Source organism: Nesoenas mayeri (genome assembly GCF_963082525.1).
Source record: "Nesoenas mayeri genome assembly, chromosome: 2".
Lineage (NCBI taxonomy): Eukaryota > Metazoa > Chordata > Aves > Columbiformes > Columbidae > Nesoenas > Nesoenas mayeri.
The window spans coordinates 109,681,811-109,707,492 of record NC_137543.1 but is presented as its reverse complement, the minus strand read 5'-3'; the positions used below and the strand labels follow the sequence as shown (position 1 = coordinate 109,707,492).

Below are 25,682 nucleotides of genomic sequence, written 5' to 3'. Positions count from 1 at the left end.
AAATAAGAAAAATGAAGAGTTAAATTATTTTTCATCACAGGAAGTTTAAAAGAAATAAATGTAAAAGTTTCCATTAATCACCAGGCTTCTAAAGTGGTCAAGAAAGATAGATAAATGTCCCCATGGTATTAATCCCATTTAACAGAACCTGAGCTGAAGCAGCAAGAAGCTAAGTGACATACACAAGATGCAGGAAATACGTGGCATAGCAAGAACAGAATGTGTATTTCCTGGATCTTTGACTTTAACCAGCATGTGGACATTTCTGCTTTGCCAACAGCTAATTTTTTCCGCTCTCAATTATATATATACACACACGCATCCCAAGAACATGATACATTACAGAAAAATGTGCTGAAGACAAGTAATGCCCCATCACAGTTAATAACCTTTGAAAGCTGTAATGTGAACAATAGCATGTGTCTGTTCTGCAGATTTTTCATTAAAGTACATAGACCAATCTTGAGGAAAAAAATTAAAAAGAGATTTGAGGAAGTAATAACCCAGGGGTTACAAAATATTGATTAGGAAAAATATTTTCTTCATAAAGATAATATTTCTCTTTTAGCAAAAAGAAGCTGCTTAGTCTCGAGAAAAAAGAAAACAAAGTATGTTCTGAAGGCACCCATTTCATTTGTTGTGAGCTTTGTTGAATAATGAGCAAAACTGTCATTCGTCTTACAACCTTCTCTCACCTTACCTATCACACTGAAAGACTTAAAATTCTTCTGGAAAGTCTGTGCCACTTCATTTATTATATTGAACAAAAATTAAACACCAACTTTTAAATACTGTTAGTGGGTTTTTTTATTTTTTCAATCTAAATACCTGCCCTTTGGTGCCTAATATCTTCTCAGAAGATACGACCTGATAAATTTAGTATGGATTGCCACAGACTGCATTTACTTCTAATGAGACATAGTTTCTCCTGATCTTTTTCATCTATCTTCAGAGAAGAAAGATAAAAAAAAAAGCTTGTTTCTGTCAGAGTTTGTTCTTTGGTGTCAGGGAAACATGCTGGGTTTTTTCCTTCTCCATCTTCCAAGTTTTCACCTTGATCTTGTAAAATATTACAAATAATCCAAATGCATATATTGCTCTGCTGTTTTGTAAATTCAAACTGAATAGTAAAATAGTTGAAGATAATGATTATGATTATTTGAGAATATATTTTTCCATCTTTGAGAAATATGTTGGGTGGTACATTTCCAAATTTCAGGAGACTGGTGGGTGACTTGCAGACTAAGGCAAATGCAAATTAAGAAAGCTGAATCAAGGGCCTTCTGAGGACTTCAAAGGGCTTTGGATCGAGACTCAAGTTCTTAGGACTTTTCATCTCTAGATATCAAAATACTTCACAACAATCAGTACATTTCATTACTTCTATTTCATTGATGGGGAAACTGAGGTATAGAAGAGTGAAACAACTCTCCCCTTATCATTGAGTGAGCGTGTGGCACATCAGAGGATGGCAGTCAGCTCCCATGACTTTCCCTTTCTGCTATCTCAATCAAGTTTTCTCACAAGGATTGCCTAAGGAAATAACGGTCAGACTTGTTACTCCAGTAATTTTGCCCCCCTTCTGACTAAACTCTGAAGTAACGTGTTATGTATGACTTGACAGGGGAGATCTGTATACTGATCCCTCAGGACTAGTGCTAGATGTATTAGTAAACCTCCAAAATCCCAGTGTGCTGTGCCTGCCACCACCAGCTCTCATCATGGCAGTTCACTTGCATCTTTCCCTATCACTCTTTGATCCTCCCCATCTCTTACTAATCCCTGTTACTTCAAGGGATTAGATGGAATTCAAATGAGATCCTGTGTTGATTTAGAAGTCTGTTCTTTCAGACAGAAATTGTATCCTCTCATCTGTGTTCAAAAATAAATAGCATGCTATCATCACCACCACAATATAAATGGCTAATTATAATAAGGAGCTGGATGCTCATAAAATAAATAACAAGATCTTTGAATGCCCCTGTCCTGTTTCTTATAAATTATATAATCTGTTTCATATGTTGGGGGCTGGACTGTCTGCACGATGTTAAAGGGAAAGCCTGGCACTTTGTCACAGAGAAACATTCTTAATAGCTGCTGTTTGATACCTACCATGGGAAAAAAAAAGGTTGTGAGTGCCCATTGGATGAGCAACAGCAGTTAACTAATAAATACTATTCCCAAGTGGTTCACAAACAATGAAGTAACCAAAAAAAGCCATGTTAATTTCTATTCTGTTTTCAAGCAGGAGAACAAAATCAATATTTGCTTAATGGAAAAAGTCAATACTTGAGGCAGGCCATCAAGGGCAGAAGGGCTGTCCTGTAGCCAAAGCACAAGGCTGAGAAGCAGGAGACAGAGATATGCCTTTTGAATTGCTTAAAATAAGTTACTATTGCTCTTTGCCTCACTTTCCCCACTTGAAAAATGGGAAGTTGCTCTTCGTGGATGCTGCATGAAGCAAGCAGATGATAACAGTTTTCAAGTAATATGGGTACTTTCTGGCCTGGCAGTGAACACTGTGGAGAAGTGTTGCTGGTGACCTGTCACTATCACTGCCAACAGCAATCCAGGCACAGGTAAAACTGAGGCTGCTTCTTAGCGCTGTACTAAAAAATCTACTTAAACGAAGTGGGAAGGTGAAGACTGGCATTCTGCTACAGCTATGCACACTTAGCATGCAATGGGTAGAGCCCTTCAATATCTGACCCAACAGCTCATAACACTGTTATTATCCACAAAATACCTTCTTTGGAGCTAAAGAATGAGAAGAATTGAAAGAATTTATTTTTTAAAAAATGGCTTATCCTTGGGAGGATATCACCCTATTATGGTCATGTGGCAGCTGTTTTTATCCACATTCATTGTCAAGAACGATCATCTCATTAACATTTTTATACTATAACCACATGCAGTAGGAATGATGTGTAGGAATGCTATGTATAAAACCTGTGTGGCCTATTTTTCTAAGAGAAACTCATATCTTTTAAAACCTTTGGAGGTGAATCCCTTCCCTAGTAAGGACCATTGACTTCAGTAGGACTGTTAACATTCCATTAGTTTTGTTTCCATGTCAGAGGTTGGTGGATTGTACAGCATTTTTTAAATCCACAACCTGTGGATAATACGACCTCAAGCATTACATCTGAATTTGTTGAAATCTGCTGATACTTTACCAGAGCTAGGTATGTTTTCCACATCAAAATAAAACTCACTGAGAACGTATTTGACTAAAAAGCTATTCCACTCCAAGGTGGAGGGAGGTAAGAGGATATACTTAAATAGTCTGTATATTACCTCAGGCACCACTTAAAGGCACTACCTTGCACCCCAGGGACCTGGGTTTTGACTCTGACATTGCTTCATAATCAAGGGTTGTCCCAGGGTGAACTGTCAGACTTCAGCTATGTGGTCTAGGGTCAGATCCTGAGGGGATGTAAGAGGATGGGGAGACATGGCAAGGAAAATACAGCTGTGCAAAGAAGTGGGTTGATATACACAGCTAAAGATGTAAGGAAAGAAAGAACTGGTTTTAAGAGTTTTTTTCTAAGCTAGGTTGTGATTAGAGCATCAGCAAACAGAACACACAGGGAGGACTGTGCTTTCAGTAAAAGGAGAATTTGTCTCATAGGTACAGGAATTTGTGATTAAAAGGCCCAACAGCAATAAACTGATGGTCAGATCCTCAGTTACACTGAGGCCTTTTTTAAATTTTAAATTTATTATTTATTATGTAAGTTTATTATTTTAAGTTTATTATTATTTGTGTCAATGTCACACAGAACTGGAAAGAAAGGAGAGTTCATTGAGAAAATTGAGCATTTATTCTGCTGGCCAGGATTCTTTCTCCACCCCTGCTCAAACAGTGTAGCACCTTGTTCAGTGGTAGCAACAATTAGAGGTGCTGTACAGGTTTGTGACACATTTAATTTAATGTTTGGGGCTGTAGGAAAGTTAACAGGACTTCTCTCTTCAATGGAATTGCACAATCTGTATATAAATTAAGATTTTTTCAGTTATGCTGTATTAACTTGGAATGAAATCAGCCTTAAACATTAGAATATACATGGAGGTTTTTTTTGTTCTGTTGTAACCGGTTTTATGCCTCTAGGTCCATGTGTTCACTCCTATTTAATGTTCCAGTCATCAGTTTAACATGGAATATATAATATTTGGGTGAAATCTAAACTCTTATTCATTTTAGTGGAACCAGAATTTTATGTCACATCTGTCAAATGGCAGTACCAGTAGCTATCTGCTCTGTCTAATCGTGGCTTAATTTATTTTGCTGCTTCTCCTCCCTTTTCACCTTTTTAGTTCTTTCCTTACTTCCACTCTCCAGATCTCAGTTAAGCAGTATTACAAAATATCTACACAAAGATGGCAAAGTTGAAAATTCACTTCAGAATGTTAGTGTAATATGCTCTGTGGTTATGACCAGAACATTATGCATGGAAATCATACAGTATTCCTGAGGTAGGAACTCTGATAACCTCATCAATCATTTCCTTCATGTTATGTACACTATTTAAGGAAGTGGAAAGCTAAGTATTTTTCCTTGAGGTTAAGTGTATGTCAAGAAGAAGAAGAAAAGTGTTTTTCGCCATAAATACAAAATAGATTTTCCAATGATCTATTTAACATCGACACCATTAAAAACCTTCAGTAACAGACCAGATCAGAAGAAGTGAGGGAAAATAATTATCAGAAATAACACTTGTGAAGAAAAGGAATAGGAGAGAGCTTTACTAGGCTTTGGTGGTTTGACTTCTGAGACTCAAAGGCAAGACACAACACAGCTGTAAAGAAAATGGAATTTTCCATATCTATATGACAATATTTTAAATATTTATTTCTTATATATTACCTGTTTGAAAAATAATTTTCAAAGGCATAAAATGTTGGTCTAGATATTTTCCTACTGAAAACAATAACAGAACTCCTACCAGAAGGTAGCTGCTGCTTCTGAAATAAGCAGCTGCTTCTGAAAATGTTACTTTATAGGTGCTTTTTTTTGGTGTGTGGAGGAAGAGGGTTATTTTGAAAATACATGTAATCTATAGTTTTTTCACCTTGTATTTATACAAAATATGTCAAATTCAAAAAGAATACCGCTTTTGTTTCAGGTGGAAAAGACTTCCAAAAGAACCCAAAATCTTCAACAGTGAGAAGATGTGACATAAACAAACTGATTTACTGTGTCTTCACAACCCAGCCAGTGAGGCAGGCCAAGCCAAATTTAGAGAAGCTTCATATTCCAGTGAAAACTCATCTATCCACCATATATATAAATATACCATATTACATTTTCTTCAGGATTGTATCTGATGAAAATGTCACTGTTTAGGTACTAATCTCTTCCTTTACTGTTTTTGCAAAATTCTCCTCTAAGGTACTTGGAACAAATGTTGCTACCACTGACCCTTATAATGAACGCTTTCTAATGAAAGCCTCTTAGCTAAAAGTCGAAAAACCTTCATCAGGTGTGAAATTCAAGATTAAAAGAAGAACGCTTTAGATTCTATTTATTTTGTTCTATCCTGAAACTTCCTTTTTCTTTAGATTAAAATACAAGCAGGCCAATTATATCCAAGGTATGTCTGTGTATCACCGTAACACAGTTTATATAGAAGAATATCACTAAGATTTGGAAAAGAGAGATTTTTGTGATGTGTCAGTTTAGGTAAGCCACTTGGAAAGATGCTTTTTAAACAAGGTCTTCATTAAAGGGAAACATACACCACACAGAGCTGTTGGGAAACTTACTACTACATCTTCTTCTGGTTACCTGTGATCAATATCTGGTAGCAGCTGTGGTGGGTGTGAGTGAAAGCAGCAGTATATTACTGAGATACATGCAAATTTCTAACAGCCTAAGAAAAATAATAGCAAAATATCCAGGCAAAGTCACCTGTATGTAGAAAGACCATGAGAGCACAAAATTTTTCTGTGTATAGTTCAATACTGCCAGCTTGGCTCACTCTTTATCTCCAGTGCTCGGTTGCCCTGATCACCAAAACTGTCCTTGTGGCTGTTCGCATCCAAGCTCCCCTCTGTAGTGAGGACACTAGTGTCCTCTGTGACAGTTTGCTCCAGGGTCTCCTATAGACTGATAAGACCATAGCGGACCCCATTGTGTGTGGCTCCTTCCTCTTGAGACAGTCCTCCAGCACTACCCCAGAGGCTTTGTGCCTTTGCATGTTCCTTTGTGTCTACTTCCTGGCCATGAAAAATCTCAGCATAATGCAAGACACCCACCTGACCAACAGAAAGAGGTGAATCATTTCAGGTACTTCAAATTGGAAGCTCACAAGAAAACAAAGCCTTAAGACAGTCTGCACCAATCACCTTGGGAACCAGGATTCTCTTGCTGGTGCAACCTATAACAAGAATATAGACAGAAGTGTCTCAATAATTCAGTAATGACAAGGACATCATTATGCCAGCAATGTACATGATAAATGGATGATCATAATGAACATGATAAACAGTTCTGTTAAAGTCACAGTATAAGATGGACAATTTGTAAAAATCATCCTAACTTTGACTGAAGTTTTAGAAATTGGGATTCTGGAGTTTCAATTTCAAATTGTAGAAATATTTCTAAACCTATAGAATCCTAGATTCAAGATTTGGGGTCCTACTTAAATACGAATTTTCTTTTAAGAATTGGTCTCACTTAAGGAGACAGACAGCAGTTCTTGATACAGAAGAAGGAAGTCTAATTGCTAGAAACTAACAGAACCTACATATGAACATGGGCATTAAATTTAAGCTTGTTCTTGAGATTCATGAACCAAACAGTATCTTAAGACTGCTGTAACCATTATACGTTAATTTTCAATTAGATCACATCTGAGTGCTTTTTTGGATGAAAATGCTTGTTACTCAAATTCCATTTATGTTTGACAAAGGAGTATGGCTCTTACTCGAAACAAACACTTAATGCTGCTTTAAAAAGATGAAACTTTTGTATGAATAAGCAGCTAGGAGGAACATATAAATGGGAAGAGGGAACTCTTAAAAGAACACTGAGGACTCTACAACAAGACCACAAAACACAAAATATCCTTGAGGAAGACATGAAAGCATCCATTAGAGGTTTATGTCTATAGGTTTCCATTTTTGCATTTTGTTTCAAAGAGAAAAAAATCAGTGGCGGTAACTGTAAATTAAAATGTAGGAATCATAAAAATACATATTATAGGAAATAGGAATAAAAGAAGTCAGTGTTAGAAGAATTAAACAGGGTTTTGGTTCTGTTAGGAAGGAGAAGCCATCCTAAAAATGGAATGACAGCTGAATTTGGTAGAGTTACTCACAATAATAAAATAAATGTAAAAGAGGTGAGTATCTTGCATTAGTTTAACATAGAGTCCTGTCCCACTAGGCACAAATTAACAAACATGATAACAGATTGGAGGTATAGCAGACAACAGTCACAAAAACTATTCATAGGATGTAAAACACCTTTCACGAAATAATTGGTGGCATCTTTTTATTTAACCTAACAAATAACTAAGAAGTGATTTCATGTTAGGTTACAAGGACTCACATGGAGAACAGATATGTTTTACTACAGAACTTTCAAAAGTTGCTAACAGACAGTGCCACAGTGGACATAAAGGAGTGGCTCAAAGCTGAAGTAAGACAAATTTAAATCTGCCATAGGGATAAGGAAAACCCATTACGTAGAAAGTCCTGCAATATTAGAACTAAAGGGTGCTTATCAAAACTGGTAGCAGGCCCGTGGCAGAGCAGTTTAAAACAGGGAAAAAAATAAATAACTTCTTTAAGTGGCAGGCAGAGAACTTCTGGTCTTCGTTGCCTCAGGAGTTTGTGGAGGCAAGTAGTACCCAGCAGGTCCAAAAGCGACAAGTTCATCAACTACACATTCCTTAATAGATACTAGGAGCAGTCAGGGATGTGCCTTCTAACATCCTTAGTTCCATGCCAGCAGATGCTGGGGTAAAACAAGGGGACTGGAGCTCAGAGGTATGTGCTCTCCCCAAGTACCATCTCTTACTGCCACTGTTGGGGACCAAGCACTGGGGTGGAAGGACCACTGCTCTGATCTATTAAGACATTTCTTTTGCTTTATTTTTCTAGCAGTGAGCATATCTGCCCTTGAAATGACTTAGCAGAAGCACAGGGAGTTCCGTGTAATTGGAAATGTTATATCAGGTATGTTTTCTTTTAAAAAGATGGTATAAAGAGGAATTAATTCAGGTAAATCTCATGGCCCATGTTAAGGAGGAGCTGAGATTAAATCACAGTGCTATTCCCGTCCGGCTTTGTAATCTATAGATCTATGAAATTTTCTCATAGTATAATAATTTTTCAATTTCAGACTTGCTCCTTCTTTACCAGGACCTTAATATTTTTAACTATGAGGTTTTTGAAAGGGTTCCTTACTACCTTTTTCTTTATATATAGCCCTTGTTTATCTTTAATAAATGGATAATTGTACTGGCTTTATGTTGTTTACTGCTCTTCACATGTTTTCATCTTCTCTGTGTGCTCTACCTAGCACAAGAAGGTATCTTTCAATAAAGACTGCCTGAGAGTGCAGATGAAGAAAGGGAGCAGAAGAAACAGGGAGCGAGGGTCAGAGGAGGAAGGAAAAGACTAAGGGCAATGTTATGCCTGAAGGATTTGAAAATAATTCACTGTAATTTGGAAAAGTCTTTAAATGTCAGGGAACACAGATCAACTATTTTAAATAATTTGTAATAACCTTTCTGATATTACTACCACTCTCATTTTTATAAAAATAAGTGATCATTTAAATTCAATTTAAATATGCTGCAATGGTGGGACATAATGGTAATGCATACTTCCATTCCTTACCTTCCCTTTTTGGTCGTATGGCAAATTACACAGGGATAATCTTTAGCTTCAGTTAAAAAAGGCAGGTACTTCGGTGCTCATATGATACTAATATATTTAACAAGAATATATTTATTTATCCTTGTGTATGATTATTCTATGAAAATTTACATAAGATCTTAGCTTTATGAGTGTGATTTATCTAATTTCAAGTCACTAAAGTATGTTCATTTGTTTTTGGTGTTTTTTTAAAATTTATAATTGAAGTGGTTTTATAGAAATTGTTCTGATACTTATTTCAAGAAGAAATGAGATAAATGAATTCTAGAGGTGGATTGAGAAGAAAAAAGTAAACAACTGCAAAACAAAACAATGCTAGCAGTTGAAATAGGATATTTTTTAAAGTATGAAGTTCCTGAACATATTCAAGACTACATTTATGGAAGCTATGGTACAAATTGAAAGTAACTTCACAGAAATCATTCTTTGATAGCAAGGGAAAAGGAAAGAAAAAAAAAAAAAAAGAAAAGCCTTTGCAAGTTTCTTTCTACAAACAAACAAACAGACAGGAAGAGGAAAGCCTTTGAACTTCTATTGTTCTGACAACAATATTAGCTATGTTTTATCCAGCATAGTGTTTTAAAATGTTATTAACTTACAGACAAAACTGTTGTTTTTTCGTTTGTGTGTTGTTTTTTTTTTTTTTTTAACTGAATAAGTGGTGTTGAGAGTGGCGGGAGATAAGCCAGCTGAATATTTTCTTGGATGAATCAGTCCTACTTGAAAGTAACAGAGAGCTCTTGGAGACTGAAATAAATACAATAACCTCTACCAAATGGCTTGGATACCTGCTACTTGTTATGTTTCACAGTAGTCAGGGAGAAAGTGTGTTAAAGGAAGAGCTAAAAACTATACCAGTATTATAAAAATTATACCAGGAATCTGAATGTTTGCCAGTGCCAAGTTTCAATTATAATTCTGATTTCTATGGGAAAGAATAAATCGGAAACTCCTGATAGACTTGAATTCTAGAAAGCTGGATGGATGTGTCAGCATCCTGTTAGAAATGTCCTGCAGAATTCCTGTCAACTGGAAGGTTTGCATTAAAGTAGGCACTATGAACATTAAAAGCATCGTGGTATGGTTAAAATATATTTTTAAAAAGACTTATGAAAAGTGTTATTTTTTATGAACCAAGTTACAACTAAATGATAAGGTAGAGCCAGCCTATCACTTGAGATGGATCTGAGCCAAAACACTCTACCTAAACATCAAAGCATTCATAATCTTACCAGGGATCCCAAACCTCTTCCTCTTGTACAAATGAATTAACCCAAACTTCAGATCTATGTGCTGGCAGACAGTGGAAGAGAGTAGTATTTAAGGTTAGAGCAGAGCATTTACTTCCCTTAGGCAGTGCTCTATTTTCCACTTATGCTGAACTATGTGTAAGCTTTGTATCTCCAAAGCTTGGCTGGGATGTTCTTGTCAGAGTCTGTAGGATGCTGAGTGCTTTGCAGGAGATGCTGAAAGATTTTAAAACCCATTGACGTCATTGCTTCTAGATGGCTTTCAGCACTTTTGGAGGGTGGGTGTGAAAAGGGTGGCAGAATCAGATGCCAAAATATTAAATTTTCCTGACACAATAAAAAGCTATAATCATGGCAGATCAAATTAATACCTTATGCCTAAACAAGAAAAAAAACAGTTTTGTGCGTTTCTGACAGAAATAAGTAGCACACTGTAAGTAAATCACATTGTTTATACCACTTATTCTATGTGCAATGAAAACGAGAACAGCTGTTCCTTGACTGCTCTCTTTGTAACAAATGTGCCCTGTTAGCTGTTATAATAGCAAAGTTTACAAGATCTGCCATCCTTTCCCTTACACTCTGTTTTCCTTGGCATTTACAAAGTCAGTTATTAATGTTCATTCCAGTTTAAAAAGTGCCACAAAATGTCTTTGTTGAGTAATTAAAGAATTAAAAAAGAAAAAAAAAGGAAAGAAAAAAGAAATAAAAAAGAAAACAAACCTCAAAATGCAAAATTCCTGTGCAGTTCTTTTTCCCCTGAAAGAGGGGCAAAAAAACCCATATCAGGCAGTCTTCTTTCACTAGATATACAGAGTCTTCAAGTACCAGATAAGGTAGCTATGCATTACATATTACAGGACAAATCCTGGCTCCATTGACAGAAACATTTTTTTTTCATTGATTTGAACAGGACTAAGATTCAAGAAGGTCAGAATCCGACTAGAATGAGTTCTCTGGGTAAGAAACATCTGTCAGCAAATATCTCTTACTGTCTCTTATACAATTTTATTAAGTCTAGTCTTGAAATCAGTTGAATTTCTTGCCAGCAAGGTTCTTCTAAGGACCACACTCGTCTGACACATGGGAATCTACTTCTCATTTCCAGCCTAAATGGACTGAAAATAGCTGATACCTATTTTATCTCATACCTATTACTTTAATATCTCTTCTTCCTCTTCAGCTCTTTTTTATTTCTAGACTGAAGAAGGGTCTTTCCAGTCTTCTCCATTAGAATAGACCTTGCATTTCTATGTTCCTTTTAGTAGTCCTTTGCTCCTTTCCAGTTTGAATTCATCATTTACACAACAAAGGTGACTTTGACATGTACTGTTATTTCCAGGTGAGGTCTCAACAACATTTTGTAAAACGGCAACCAAAGATCTCTTTCTCTGTAGATAGCCCTTGGCTTATATGGTCAGGGTGACATTTACAATCCCCGCCATCATATCCTGATATTCAACAGACCTGTGGTAACAGACCAAAAAAGAAGGTTTTCTTATATTATGTCATTTGCAAATGAAATGTATTCGTGATAGTTATATTAATGTTTTTGTAATAACCCTGTTAACTTTGATAGCCCTCTCACCTCAGCGTCAACCACTTAGTGTGATTTCAAAGGACAGTTCTATCTCCTCTCAATTGAAATTCTGGTTAGTAGTTTCTAAAGGTACAGCAATAATATACATGATTTTCATATTCAAGCTAATACTCCTTGCAATTAACTTTCATTATATGGCCTTATGGTCACCTGGCTCCAGTATAGTGTTCTAAGACTTCTCTTTTATTGCCAAAACAAACCTGTACATTTTTAAACTTTTGGCTTTGATGCTAAGGGTAGGGACTGGGTAAATTAACACTGTAGCTCCACCTTAGATTTGGAATAGGTCTACTGGCAAAACCTGAGTGATAAAAAGTACTGCCTGTTGCTTTTTAGCTTTGGTTATGTTTTTTAATGTATAAAGAAAGTAACTTGGATTCAAGCAAGGTGTTCAGGTCCTGTTTTAAAACAGAAATGCAGCAGCTCCTAGAGCTGTAGAAAGACATTCATGCTTTCTAAAAGGCTTTACCTGATGCTAAAGTGTGTATAGGCAATTTCAATACTGACAAATTAAGTGAAAGTAAAGAGAGAAAAGAGAGTGCTGTGTGTCTCACCAGAGAATCTAATGGAAGCTCTACCAAGCGCAGCTAAGATGGGTGCCAGAAACTGGGCCTGGCCCTGCAGAACCTGCAGTCCAGCTCTTGGCTTCAACTACACCATCCTGGGGGGCCTGCTCCTGCTAACCAGAGGCCACCTCATCGTTCACCACAGCAGCTGCCTTCAGTCTCCTCACAGCTGGATGTGCAAGACTCTCCCTGAGGGAATGGGGGGAATTCAGCTTAAAAAGGCGTCTTGCTTGCAGCTGAGGAGGGCAGAAGGAAAACCTGACTGGGATGTGGGCCCAGCCTGCCCTTTGCGTGTGTCGTGAGGCAGCGCCGCCGTTCCCGCCGCTGGGCAACGGCCACCCCCCGCTCACCCTCCAAAATAACGAACAACAACATAAAACAACGCCAACACCAAAACCAACCCCCCCAAAAAAACCAAACAACAAACACACCGTCCTCCGAAACTACATTTCCCAGGGTTCCTCGGCTCCCATCGGCTTCCTGCCCTTCACATGACGGCTCCGCGGCCGCGCCATGGCGGAAGCCGAGGAGAAGGTAGAGGCCGCGGGGGCGCGCCCCGGCGGAGGGGGCGAGGAGCGGGGCGGCGGGAGCAGAGGGGCGAAGGAACCCCGCGTGTGTGAGGGGGTCGAGGGCGGCAGCCCAGCCCTGCGGAGGCTGCGAGGGCCGGCGGCGGGGCAGGAGCGGCAGCAGGTCCTCGCAGCGCCGGGGCAGAGGAGATGGAGGCGGCGGGGCGAGGCCGCCTCTCCCTGTCCGCGCTCCGCGGACGGGCCCGCCAGAGCCTGCTTGTCGGGTCTTGTCTAATAAACGGCCGCGGGAGAGCGGCGCAAGTCGTGAGGGCTCCGCTTTGTAAATCAACACCCCATGCGGGAACCTGGGAACTGGGTGGGAGAGGTTTAGAAATGCAGCTGGCACCCCCGTAGAGCCAGGATTAAAGAGCCAAAGGGTCCGTCTCAAATGGTTGAGAAGCTGTCGTGTACCCGGTGGTACAGGAGACACGAACAGGTTTATCTCGTCAGGAAAGTTTTTTCCTGAGATAAAATTTGAGGAGTTTGGTGTTTGTGACCCGTGGTTCTCTAATGTGGGTGTTTCCCTACAAATGCGCCTTCCCAATAAAAATATAAAATAAAAGCAAGAAGTGAAGTTTGGAGCCCATTCAGATACTTTCTCAATGTGTCTTTGCTGAGCCAGGAGTTTTCTTTTAGACATATAACTAAGCTGTGTGGTCTTTGTCTGTCTTAAATGTTTAAATGTGGGAGAGGCTTAAACTCTCAGGAATTGGACTTTATTGGAAACAACTCAAAGGAATTGGCCTTTATTGGAAATTGGCATCTGTTTTCCACCTTCCCTGCTGTCAGAGGCTTTCCAGGAGAGGCTGGTGTCTTTGGGGGCGGCTTCATTGCCTGCTTTGGTGGCAGCGTTTGAAATGGTTCTTGGGATAAAACCAACTGTAAAAAAAACAATCTTACCTTCTTTAATAATATAAGAGATTAAAACAGCCTGTGTTTTGCTCTCCTTGGACTGTCATAGGAAAGTTTCCTTGCTTGCCTCTGTCTCTTTCCTCTGGGGAGTGTGCACACCCCTCCTGCAAGGGATGTGTGTGCTCCACATGTAGGTGAGTGGTGGCACAGTTTCTGTGAAACCCAAGTTCTATGGTTTTCCCCTCCCAGCAGCTTTAAGTTATGGGCCTAAAAACATAGTTGATATCATCTGATTACATAAGGGCAGGAAAGGAAATAGCCTATGCCCATCATATTGGAAATCCAGATTAAGAGTTTGTTGAGAAGTTATGTTGGATCTGCTAAGTGAGAGACTATAATGGTGAGAGTTTACTTCACATTTCTGTGGCTTCCTCATCATTGTTCACTTTCTCTGTTCTTAGGCTACTCAAGCAACAGCTGGCTGAAGTGTACTGCTGATTTTCCCCTAGAGTCTAAGACCTACCAGTGCAACTCTTCCTACATAATTTGGGATTCCGGTCATCTACAAATCCCTGTTGAGGGATTTTCTTTTCACAGTACAAGGCTACCAAAAAGTAGAAGTGGGGGAAGTCCTCTCAGTTCATGTATTTGGAGGGAGGGGAGGGTAACCTAACAAATCCCAGGGCAGTCAAAACTGCAGTTTGCTCTTCTAGTTTGCCTGTCTGGGAGAACTTGGGCAAAAAGCTTTTCATAGTAAGTTGCTAGCAAAGTGAGTTAATAGGTAAATGCCAGTTCTAAGCATCTTCAGCTAAGTTCTTTTTCAGGGAACAAATACAGTTTCAGCATTTCTTTCCTAAGCCAAGACTCCCTCTGAATTTTTGCATGTTGTTTTCTGAGTAAAACATAAAGGCCATGAAGCATTTGCCTGAATTTGTATACCATTTATGAAATTTTGTAGTTACAGTGGCTTGTGAATACAGTAGGGATACCCAGGGTACATGCCCCACATCAAAACACATTGATATTTTCTTGGTTCACATAGATTGATTATTTGAATCAAGTTCTGGTGTGCCCTGATTTTGTAGGCCAGTGTTGCCCTTGCAGACAGCAACTTGCAACTCAGTGTAATCTTTATTGTTAAAGTGACTCATATGGATGTAAAGATCACCTGGTGTAACAGCAGCTTGCTCTCCTCAGCACGTGTGTGAATCTGTCTGTGTGGTGTTAGTGAGCTCATCCTGAAAATTCTCATCTGCGACTTTCCCTACATTTGTGTTTTGAGTAGCCAAACAATGAGAAGTGGGAGTGGTGGTGGCTGTGGTATAGCTGCAGTAGAAAGTCTCATGTGTACCAGCAAAAACGGCACTTGCTGTAATTTCTTGTTTTGTTTGGGAGAACAGATTATTTTTTTCAAACAATCTGTTGATACTAACTATGTGAATTGTATCAAAATATCGAAGTGGTAGAGCTAATAGTTTTCATTTGTAAAGAGTTGAGTAGGCAGTTTCTCAGTATTCAGGAGAGAAAGGCAGTTATTCTGTTAGGAATCTAGCGATATTGTACATTGGACTGCATGTGTTGTTCTTGCTTGTCCAATAGGCTCGCAGTGTTACATCATGGTATTTCAGTTCTGTTGTCCATTATTAATTGCTAAGTAGCATTTAAGATGGACAGAGATTATATATAACAAAATTGTTATTTCCTATCAGGTAACTGCATCTTGTGAATAGAGATAGTGAGACTGATGGACGAACAGTTGTACTTGCAAAGTGAAACCTAAGCTTGAAAGTATGCGAGGATTTTAATCCCTCTTCATCTTCCATTGACTACCATGTTCTTTCTACTCATAATTTCCCAACTCATGTTGTGAATATAGTCTACACACATAACCCTTCTATGGGGTGTGTGTTTTAGAGGTGGGCCTGGCTGTGATGAGTAAAATAGAGGAAACAGATGGCAGTAATTATGGTAACACCTTGCACTGAGTTTCAAGTAGCAAACAGAAATGCTGCTTTTCTTCTCTTCATCTCTATCTCTAATCTGTTCTGATGGTCACTACAGGTGAACCTCCACTCATGCAAATGAGACATTTGCTTTTTGCCTAGAGTTCACAGTCAGTGCATTTTATAAAGAGGGAAAATAAAATGTGACAAACTAAAGATGACACTTGTTGTCAGTGCATTAAATTTTCTTCCTTTTCCATTTCTCTTTAAACTCTTGGCAACTGTCTCTTTTTTATTTCCTCCCCTTCTCTGGTAAAATTCTGTACCTATTTATCTTACTGTCTGAATACTGCTTCATAGGATTTGAAATGCTCCCTTCTCTCTTGCTTGGTCTTTGTTTATATCATATTTTGTTGTTAAAATGCTTACATTCACTGTCAGCGTATTAGTTGTTGCCTTTTATTGATACTGATAACGATAAATACGTTAAGTAAATCTTCATTTTGCTGACCTCTTTGAGGAGGCATTGCATCAGCAGATTTTTGCAGTGGACAGGTGAGGGATTAGCAGGAGTTGACTTACCAAATTTTTTTTTTGTAGGACAGTAAGAATCATTATCGTGCCAGGCAGAGATGTTTTAAAGGTACAATTGTGAGATGTTTTAAAGGTACAGTTGCTTCAAAGGCAAGAGGAAGCCGCATGGCTTGCATTGATGTGGGAAGGAAAGCAAAATGTCATAAATACCAGATTTATATGGAAAATGGTTTGAAGTTACTTCATTTTTTAAATAAGTCTATTAACACCTGAATAGTTGAATACTAGAGCTAGTTTGTGGGTTGCTTGAGAATGCCATTCTGCCTTGCAAGTCAAGACATGGGAAGGTGCTTTGCAAAACTTGCTACCACTTCTGGAAGGATGAAAGCTTTCACAGGGACAGATTCTCAGATGATCCAGTCACTCTCTCTTTTAGGGTGACTGACAGCAGTATCACAGTCAACTGGTGCCACTGACTGTCAGTGTGGCACGAGATTGGAAGTGAAAGCACAAATTGGATATGAAGGGAAAGGATGGCAACTCTGAACTTGAGTTGCTTCCACTTTGTCTTCTGTTTCTCAAAAAAGGTTTAAAAAGTACTTCTAAAAGGGGAATACTGCTCAGTTATATATGTGTGTAGCTAATTTCCCCTTTGTGTCATTTTCAGGAAGCAAGGTCTAATGAGGAATCAACAGATGAATCTGAGGTAAGCCTGTTTAAATTGCTTCACATTTGAGTCTGTCAGTGCTTATTCTTTTTCACTATGGAGGGAAAACACTACCTCACTGGTTTTCAGAAGTTTTGCTGGTACTATGTAGCACAGAATGTTAATGTGGGCTTAAATTATTAAAAAGGAGCTGTGATTTGCTATTAGAAGCTTCTTTATATTAAAACAACCTCTGTGATCGCCCCATCATAGTAAAATGAATTATGTTGAGAGACAAATTAAAGTGCATACACTTCTGTTTTGATGAAACGAAAATTTAATTGTCAGTATAATTATATATGCAGTAATACAACATTTGGGTAATTACTGTGTTATTTTAAGAGCTTCACGATCTAGATTTAGTAATGTTCGGTAGAATCTCTGTTCTTAAGATGATATTTTGTCAAAAATTGTCTCATGTTCTGGAGACATCTGCCTATCCTATTGTGGGTGCTGGAAAAAGTGGGCTGGAGGTGAGGAGGGAAAGGGAGGTGCAGAGGGTTCAAAAATTTGTCCTTAAACTGTCTCCAAACCTGCCATCATTGAAGGAGTCATGAGAGATCTGGAAGGAGATACTTGAGTTCAGTGCGGTCCAGGGTGGCCGAGCAACTTCTGTTGTGGCCATCAGCAAGGACAGATGACACAGAGCAGGATATAACCTGTTTTCACCCATTATGTTTCGAAGTGAAAGTGGCTTCAAGACTCCCAAAGCTTCAGTGGACTTGCTGTTAGCAAGATCTTCTGTTCTTTATCTAGGGACAAATCGTCATGCTTGGGATCTGGGTTTAAGCACTAAGCAGACAGAAATCCTAATTTCCAAGACAGTGGATACTGCAGTGGTGAATTCTGAAAAAAATATTTTTGTAGAGGATGGTGGCTTTATTTCTTCCGGGATAGCTTATTTTCCTCTTTGCCTTTCACGAGTGGCTGTCTGCAGTGCCATCGTAGCGCATTCCCAGTGAGAAGCAGGGATTTCTTTGGCCCTATAATGTTGCCATGTGGAACAGCCACCTGGACCAGACTTTTTTGCCCAATGTGAAATGGTTTCACTCTGGATGTTGCTTTGTTATGTGAAGTGCAAATAGACAAGTACTGGGCAATGACACTTTATTTAGTAGAACAGTGATCTCCTCAAGGGTTGACATTCACAGGATAGTGAACACAAATACCTGCTGAGGCATGTGATTTTTTTTTTACTTTAAAGCCTGTTGCAAGTGAGAACTTGTTTTAGAGGCCCTTTTAATGACCTGTCAACATTTCAGCCCATACTAAATAAGTACTTACAGGAGAATTAATCATAAGCGTGTTGGCAGGTTGTTGGGGTTTTGTTTGTTTTTACCTTCCATAAAAATAGGCATCATGCAGCTTTCACAAAATTGAAAGTCATAAAGTTTCAACAAGACCTCTGTTAAAGTTGATGTCTATTTCTAGTGTTAATTTCACATATGCAGAGAACTGAAAAGGAAACTTTCATTTTGAGGATGTAGAGGTTGGATCTAGAGAACAATCCAATTGTCATTCTCATGCCTGTGCTTTTCATGAGTTGTCTTTGAATAGGAAGTTCAGTCTGTAGTGTCTTCTCAATAAGCAGATAGCTGATGACATGAAACTTTGAAACCATGTTTAGAAAGTACTTAAAGGAAGTAGTGAACAATTTTCAGTCTTAATGTTTACATCACCCATTAGACCGTCTCTAATGTCATTCAGATAGAAACCAAAAATAGTGGTAGAATCACAAACTCTAAGCATTGCCAGTCCTTGCTTATATTATTCGAAACATGATCAGAGATATGATTGAACTGACGGGTTCACTTTTAGCTCCTGTAATAATGAAATTATATTATTTCTTTTGGGTGGCTCGTATTTTGAATAATCAGGGGTGGATTTTATGGTGGCAGTACTAGAATTTGAGACTCTAATCATTGCAGCCTGTGTCTAGTTTTACTTATTAAAAAATACAGTATTTATGATGTGGAATTTCTAGGCATCTTATCGTCATTGTAATAAAGATTTTTGCATATACAGTTGGTCTTGCACTTAATTTAAATAGTTCCCATAAAATGGAAAATTATTACTATTGGCTTCAGAGGGCACATGACACATCCAGGTTATACTGTAGAAGTCTTTTCTGTTGTGGAGGAATGTAATTCTGGAATTCATGGTTTTGAGTAAATGATATCCCTGTCTCAACTGGATGTATAAACAAAATATGGAATTTTTTTCTGTATTTTTTTTTTTACTGCTGTGCCATTATCTTAGTAAAGAGTCAAACATTAGTTTTATTCTACAGCACCTGGAGCTACAGGTTTGGACTGTCGCATTTGATGAGATCTTAAAAATAGACAGCAAAGTAACCTGATTTTTGACTGTTTGTTAACTGTGGAGGAAAAAAGTCTGCATAAATTATGTACAACCTGAATCTGAATTTCTGTTTTAAAAATAATTTTCTTCTTTGTGATATGTCAGTTTCTGTAAAATCTTACTTAGTTGAGCTGTTTTCTGTCAGGTAGATACTTAGCAAAAGATGATGCTAATAAAGGTGTAAGTGAACAGTTAAGCTTTCTTCAGTAGCAGTGCAATGTGGTGGCAAGGTGAGATGCACAATGGTATTTTTCTTGCATTTGAGTTGGTGCTGCTGATCAGCTTGTCATTTTGTCTTTGAAAGTTTTGCTTTTAATGAGTGAATCCTGATATATTACATAATGGACTGTTGTGGAGCAAGTTGAACATGTTTATTTTAGTTTAAAACAAGTGATCTTCTTTAAAAGAAGGAATAATTAAGAGTACAGTAGCGCACACAACAGTGTGTATCTTGAAATGCACCCATGAATCACTTGCGTTGTATGAAGAGAGGAACTGGTTTGGTATCTCTTAATTCAAAAGAAAGCTTATTAAAGAGCCAGCTTGAGTCTCCTTGAACCTTCATGCTGCTCTGCACTGTATTGTTATAGAATGTGTATATTTACAGTGTGGTGTAGTTGCACAGCCCAGCAGAGTCACCATTCATTACGTTACACTGTGAAATCTTGTGAGGTCAGGTGAATGTTATTTTTGTTTTCACCCTATAGGTAATGCACAAAACAATCCTATTGAGACTCGATTTGTGTTGATAAAAGCTCATATTGGAGCCTGGAAAATTACTGGTCTGCATAAATTAGTAACAGTTATTTCAGGTAACTTGCACATGTCTTTGGAACCATGCCTTGGGGTCCTAGGACCTACAGCTTCTGTCTCAACCTTGGGCATCATGTACGGGTTAATAATGCTCTGCCTCTTCCTTACCTGTGTGTCTCCCTGCCTTCCTCCCCTTACAAAATGGAGCAATAGTTTCCTACCTCTGAGAAGTAAGGAGAGGGTTTGAAACCCCATATGTGAGTATGAGGTACTGAAAATATAATGTATCAAAACCCAGAACCTTCCTACTTGATGAGGGAATCAAAGCTATCATCCTGGAATTTCATTGTTTGGTTGTTAAAGTTTTCTGTTCCTTTCTAATCTACTGCTGGGGACATGAGCAGATTGCTCTAGTCTAGTATGGATCTTCTTCACAGGGAGCACCTTTTCAAGAATAAGTGTCACAGAAATCATGCAATAAGTACTATGTCCCATGAAATGATCTTGTAATTATGTAAGGAGTTTCAGTGATTTTTCATTTATTTATTTACTTATTTATTTTGGTAGGTGCTGCAGTTTAGGATAAACTTTTTGTTGGCCTGTTAAAAGAAACCAACAAACAAAAAAGGCGGATGGATGCAGATGTTAATTTTCTGCAAAAATTTATTAAAAGTAATTTTTTTTAAGAAGTTTCATTAATATATGCACTGCTGGTTTTTTTTACTAGGTACTTGTGTGTGCTATTCTTCAGTGTTCTGTATGTTTCCATTCTAGCAGTTCCAATTTTACATCTCCTAGTCTTAATTTTTTTTTGTCCTGTATTCTGATTTTTGATTACTGGTGCCCTGTGAAAGGAATACGTTTGTTCATTTAGTTTCTTCTTTTAGTTATTCAAACACTATATAAACAAAGTCAGAGTTTGTAGAGAGGCAAGTATTGTAGAAATTCTTGATGAACTCAGTGCTCAGACAGTTTATGGTGGTTTAGAAATATCCCTCATTGATACACTTTTACAGCGGCAATTGGTAGTGTTTTTTTTCTTTAAGGTTTTGAAAACTGATCAGAGCAGGAACACAGTTAGGGAACATGTAAGCCATAAAAAGAGGCAACTAAAAAGCCTTGATGTTTTATTTTCCTTTTCAGTTCAGTCCAGATCTTAGTCCTGTAGGCTGGGTCTGGATTAGGTCAAAGCAATTAAATAATTTCAAATAAATAAAGCATCTGGTAAAAAAGGCTCCTTGTCGTACCCTGTTTCCATCAAAATGTTCTTTTACCAGGGAGTGTAGAGCATTGGGCTGGAAGATGTGAGCTCTTCTGTGGCTAGTAGCTTTTGAGGAGGCATCACCATTGCAACCAAAAATGGATGGTTGAAAAGTAGATTTGGCTACTGTACCTCAGTCCAACTTAATTTTTTTTGTCTCCTGTCTGACCTTTGGCAAAGTACTTCTTTTCATCATGCCTTTTTTTCCTTATTATTGAATAGCTCTACACTAGGATGCTATTTTTCTCTTCCAGTTGTTTTAAAAATGGGAGAAAAATGCTCAAAAAGCATGTTCTGTTTCACACACCTGAGCAGTCTGAAGAGAGGTTACTTCCCCCTTTCTGGCTTTAAGTGAAATTGGCCTTTTAAATGGGGAAAATGGAAGGAAAAGATATATAAATTCCAAATAGAAAATTCACCTCCTTATTAATGAGAAATGTATCATGCAAATAATTTATCAATTTGAGTCAGTAGGGTGAGCATAGTAAATTATTTATTGAAGTTTAAATGGAATCTTTTCATACATTAATTTGAAAAACAAGTTTGCAGTGACTAGTAACTAACATTATAATATACATCGTTAGAGGATTGACTTGCAGGAAAAATGGATTATTGCTATATTCTTTTAATATCTTCTGGTTTTGAGTGAAAATTAGATACCTCATTTAATGAGCTATTAATATTAACCAGAAGCGCCTGTTCTATCTGTGTGTTGTGGAATACATAAAAAGTAAAAACGCTGCTGTGCGTGTTAGTATTACATAAATTAAATGCAATTGCGAAGCTACTGTGTTAACGGAGTATGCAGATGCAGCTTTTACGAAATACTAAATGCATTCATATGGGTGGAATAAAGCTCTTGGCCTGAAAAAAGGAATGTAATGGGGAAATTCAGCTATTTACCATTTAGTTCGCACAGTGTGGTGAGCAGATGAACTTTAAAAACTGCTGTTCCCAAAACTGCTCTGTGGGGTTTTCATATGCAGTACATCACACGCTGGCAACCGGGCTGCTGGAGTAGTGTTCATGAGGGAAACAAATGTTTACCCGAGTTCCTTACTCAGCAAAAGGAAAGTACAAGTAGAAATGCATAGTTTCATTGATGTTTGAACTGGTTGGATCTTTCACTGTTGGAACTGGATTTGGACACTGAAGATGAAATGGCCCATCCTGTGGTGCCTCTGTGTGGTGTACTTGCTATGGATGAGCTGATCCTGTGCTTCTGACTGCTGAAGTGGATTTGAAAGTTTTACGATGTTCTGTGCCGTGCACAAAACGAGTGAAATAAAATAAAGCTCGGGGAAGAGTGGCTGGAAAGCTGCCTGGCAGAGAGGGATCTGGGAGTGCTGATTGACAGCCAGCTGAACATGAGCCAGCAGTGTGCCCAGGTGACCAGAAAGGCCACCAGCATCATGGCTTGTATCAGGTCAGCAGGACTAGAGGAGTGATTGTGCCACTGTATTCGGCACTGCTGATGCCCCACCTTGAATACTGTGTTCAGTTTTCGACCCCTCATCGTAAGAAGGACATTGAGGTGCTGGAGAGAGTTCAGAGGAGGGCGATGAGGCTGGTGAGGGACCTGGAGCACAAGTCTTATGCAGAGTGGCTGAGGGAACTGAGGTTGTTTAGCTTGGAGAAAAGGAGGCTGAGGGGAGACCTTATCACTGTCTGCAACTACCTGACAGGAGGTTGTAGCATGAAGGGTGTTGGTCTCTTCTCCCAAGTAGCAAGTGACAGGATAAGAGGAAATGGCCTCAAGATGTAGCAGGGAAAGTTCAGATTGGATGTTAATTAGGAAAAAAATCTTCACGGAAAGTGTTGTCAGGCATTGGAACAGGCTGCCCAGGGAAGTGGTGGAGTCACTATTCCTGGAGGTGTTTAAAAAGGCTTTTAGACAAGGTTCTTAGGGACATGGTTTAGTGCTAGAGTTAGTTTAGGTTATGGTTGGACTCGGTGATCCTGAGGGTCTCTTCCAACTGAAATGATTCTATGAAGTGAAACCAAATTGTATTGTATGGACTTTTTACTACCTTTTTTTTTTTTTTACATGCCATTTATGATGATTGCTCATGTACAGTATGTCACCTGTGTGTTACTTATGCTTCATAACTTGGCTGGTGCCCAGCTCCTTCAAACCGATAGGAGTGAATCTTCAATTGCTGTTCTGCAGAAACAGTGTGACATTCTCTATACCACAAGTTTCACGAAGAAATAAAATGCTCTCCGCTTTGCCTATCATCTGTGTGTCATTTCATACTGTGAATGCAGCCCATTTTGATACATATTCACAGGCAGCCGTATCATCTTAATTCCTTGCTCCTGGTATATATCTGCATTTTCTCAAAGAGGTGAAGGGATTAAATAAATCCCTGCAGAAAATGAATGGGAAGAACACAAAGCTCCCGTGTGAAATTTTACCATCCTAATCCATATTTGCCAATTTTACAGCCAGATACTGGAAAAGTATTGGCAATTTGCCATCTGAGGAACCATAAAGGACCTGGATGGGAGGTTATTCACTTCACTTCCTTCACTGAGCTAACATTACTGTATTTTCACTATAGAATTAGAGAGAAATATTTCAGCAGCGTTAAGTCACAAATGTGTTTTCATGGTTTATAAATTTCAGTCTCCATGCCTTTTGTTGTCCTGTGTGGCAATAGTTGCAGAATAGAAAATAGTTCTCATACGGGTTGGAAGCTTGAGTAGGTTTTTAGTATTTATTCCAAATGGCTGTAATGTTTATTCCAAACTATATTAGGTCTTTTACAAAGATAATGATATGTTGTCCATCCCAACTTCACTAATTTGCATCTTTGTTGAAGTTACTACCGGATTGTCACTAGACATCAGTAATTTTATAATATGGCACTCTTTTTATAGGAAATTGTTTGGCTTTCATTCACTGTTGCTTTCCCTGCTTTTGAACCACTGACATCTAAGCGAAAGGTTCTTTGCTATTCTTATTCTTAAACACAGTAATTTATTTTTTCTGCTTTGTTAAGATTTTCTTGTGAAAACAATATTTTCAATATGAAAGTAATGGAGAAAGAAAAGTTGATGTTCTCTTGGTAAGTTTTTAGCCTCCAGAGATCTGGTAAAGTGCTCAGTATTTAAGTTCGGCAAGGTAAATAAAATAACTTGCAATGAAATTCTGTTCCTGTTTGTACGCTATCTAGCAAAATGGGCTTTTGAAGGTTAAAGGCCTTATTCTGAGTTTTTCTTGGCATCCCTTTAGTGATAGGGATTTGACTGCATTGAGAGAAATTGCGTCAGGATCCTAATCCTGAAAATAGCATAGGTGGTCCCTTTATCGTTGAGATGGTAACACAAGTCTGGAAACCCTGTCCTAGGGATGGAGAAGAGGTCACGGTGAAGCTGCACGTTGCAATAGTTCTGTATTCTTCTACTATAATTCTCCCTGTTTGCTCTGTGTCACTTGTTTCTTCAGCACAAGTGGATATATCTGCCGAAACAGTGGAGGACAGAGTGCTTTCTTCTCTTTTGCTTGTGGCTTTGTTTTTATTTTAAAATAAGGCAGGGTAAGACCTAAGCATGGGAAGGTGTGGTGTTTGCATCATTTTAAACCACAGGAATCTTTTTTAAAAAGAAAATATGGCCACATCTACTTGAAGATCTTTACTACATGACTCTGAGGTTCTTTGAGTTCTTTTTAAGAACTAAATGGGCTTTAAAATCGCACTTCGTGTGTTTTTTGCTTATACAAAGTAACAATGCGCTACCGTTTTTGCAACAATGAAAACATAAATTTTGGTAAATCTTTGTGTTGTGAATTTCCGGCTATTTTAGTCAAAAGTAATGATTCTGCAAATTAATTTTCAAGCCAGTGTTTTGGTTCCAGTTGTTGTGAGAAGAAAGCTGAGCTGGACTAGGGTTTTTCTGACTCCCATATCAGAAAGGTGGGCAATAGGTTGTCTTATGGTCGGTTTCCTTCAAAAATGACAGTGTCAGAGGCAAACACTGAAGAAGTCAGATGTTACAATGGAAGAAATCTGACTTCTAAAAGGCAAACCTCCCTCCTCCCACCACTTCTGACTGGAACTGATCATCTTCAAATAAGATGAGCTTTCCCAGTTGTGCTGAGGAAGAGTACGACTCTGCTGGCATACATGCTCAATGCAGCATGTGTTAATAGAGGCCAGGTTACTTAAAGTCGCTGTAAGGAAACAAAGTTTGTTTTTTACGGTAGAGGGAAGTGGACAAATGTCCAGAGCTATTATAGGATCTCTTTTTATGTCTAATAGGTGTCACCCCAATTCCAATTTTATATATTTGGTTCAAAGCTTTTACCTCTTGTTTTTAAAGTACAACTGATAAACTGATGCAAGTAGGTATAAGGTGAGGGTAGGATTTATGAAGGCTGGCTGTTTTGTGACTGCT

General features: G+C 38.4%; 1 protein-coding gene across 1 annotated transcript in view; it reads left to right on the top strand.

Moving 5' to 3' along the window:
- Positions 1-12,801: 12,801 nt before the first annotated feature.
- VPS41 (VPS41 subunit of HOPS complex) overlaps positions 12,802-25,682 on the top strand; it is a 104,039-nt gene continuing 91,158 nt past the window's right edge. The window contains exons 1-2 of the mRNA XM_080339903.1: positions 12,802-12,839; positions 16,868-16,906. Of these exons, the coding sequence (XP_080196029.1) occupies positions 12,819-12,839; positions 16,868-16,906 (60 nt within the window). The 5' untranslated portion in view covers positions 12,802-12,818. The remainder of the gene's footprint in view (positions 12,840-16,867; positions 16,907-25,682) is intronic.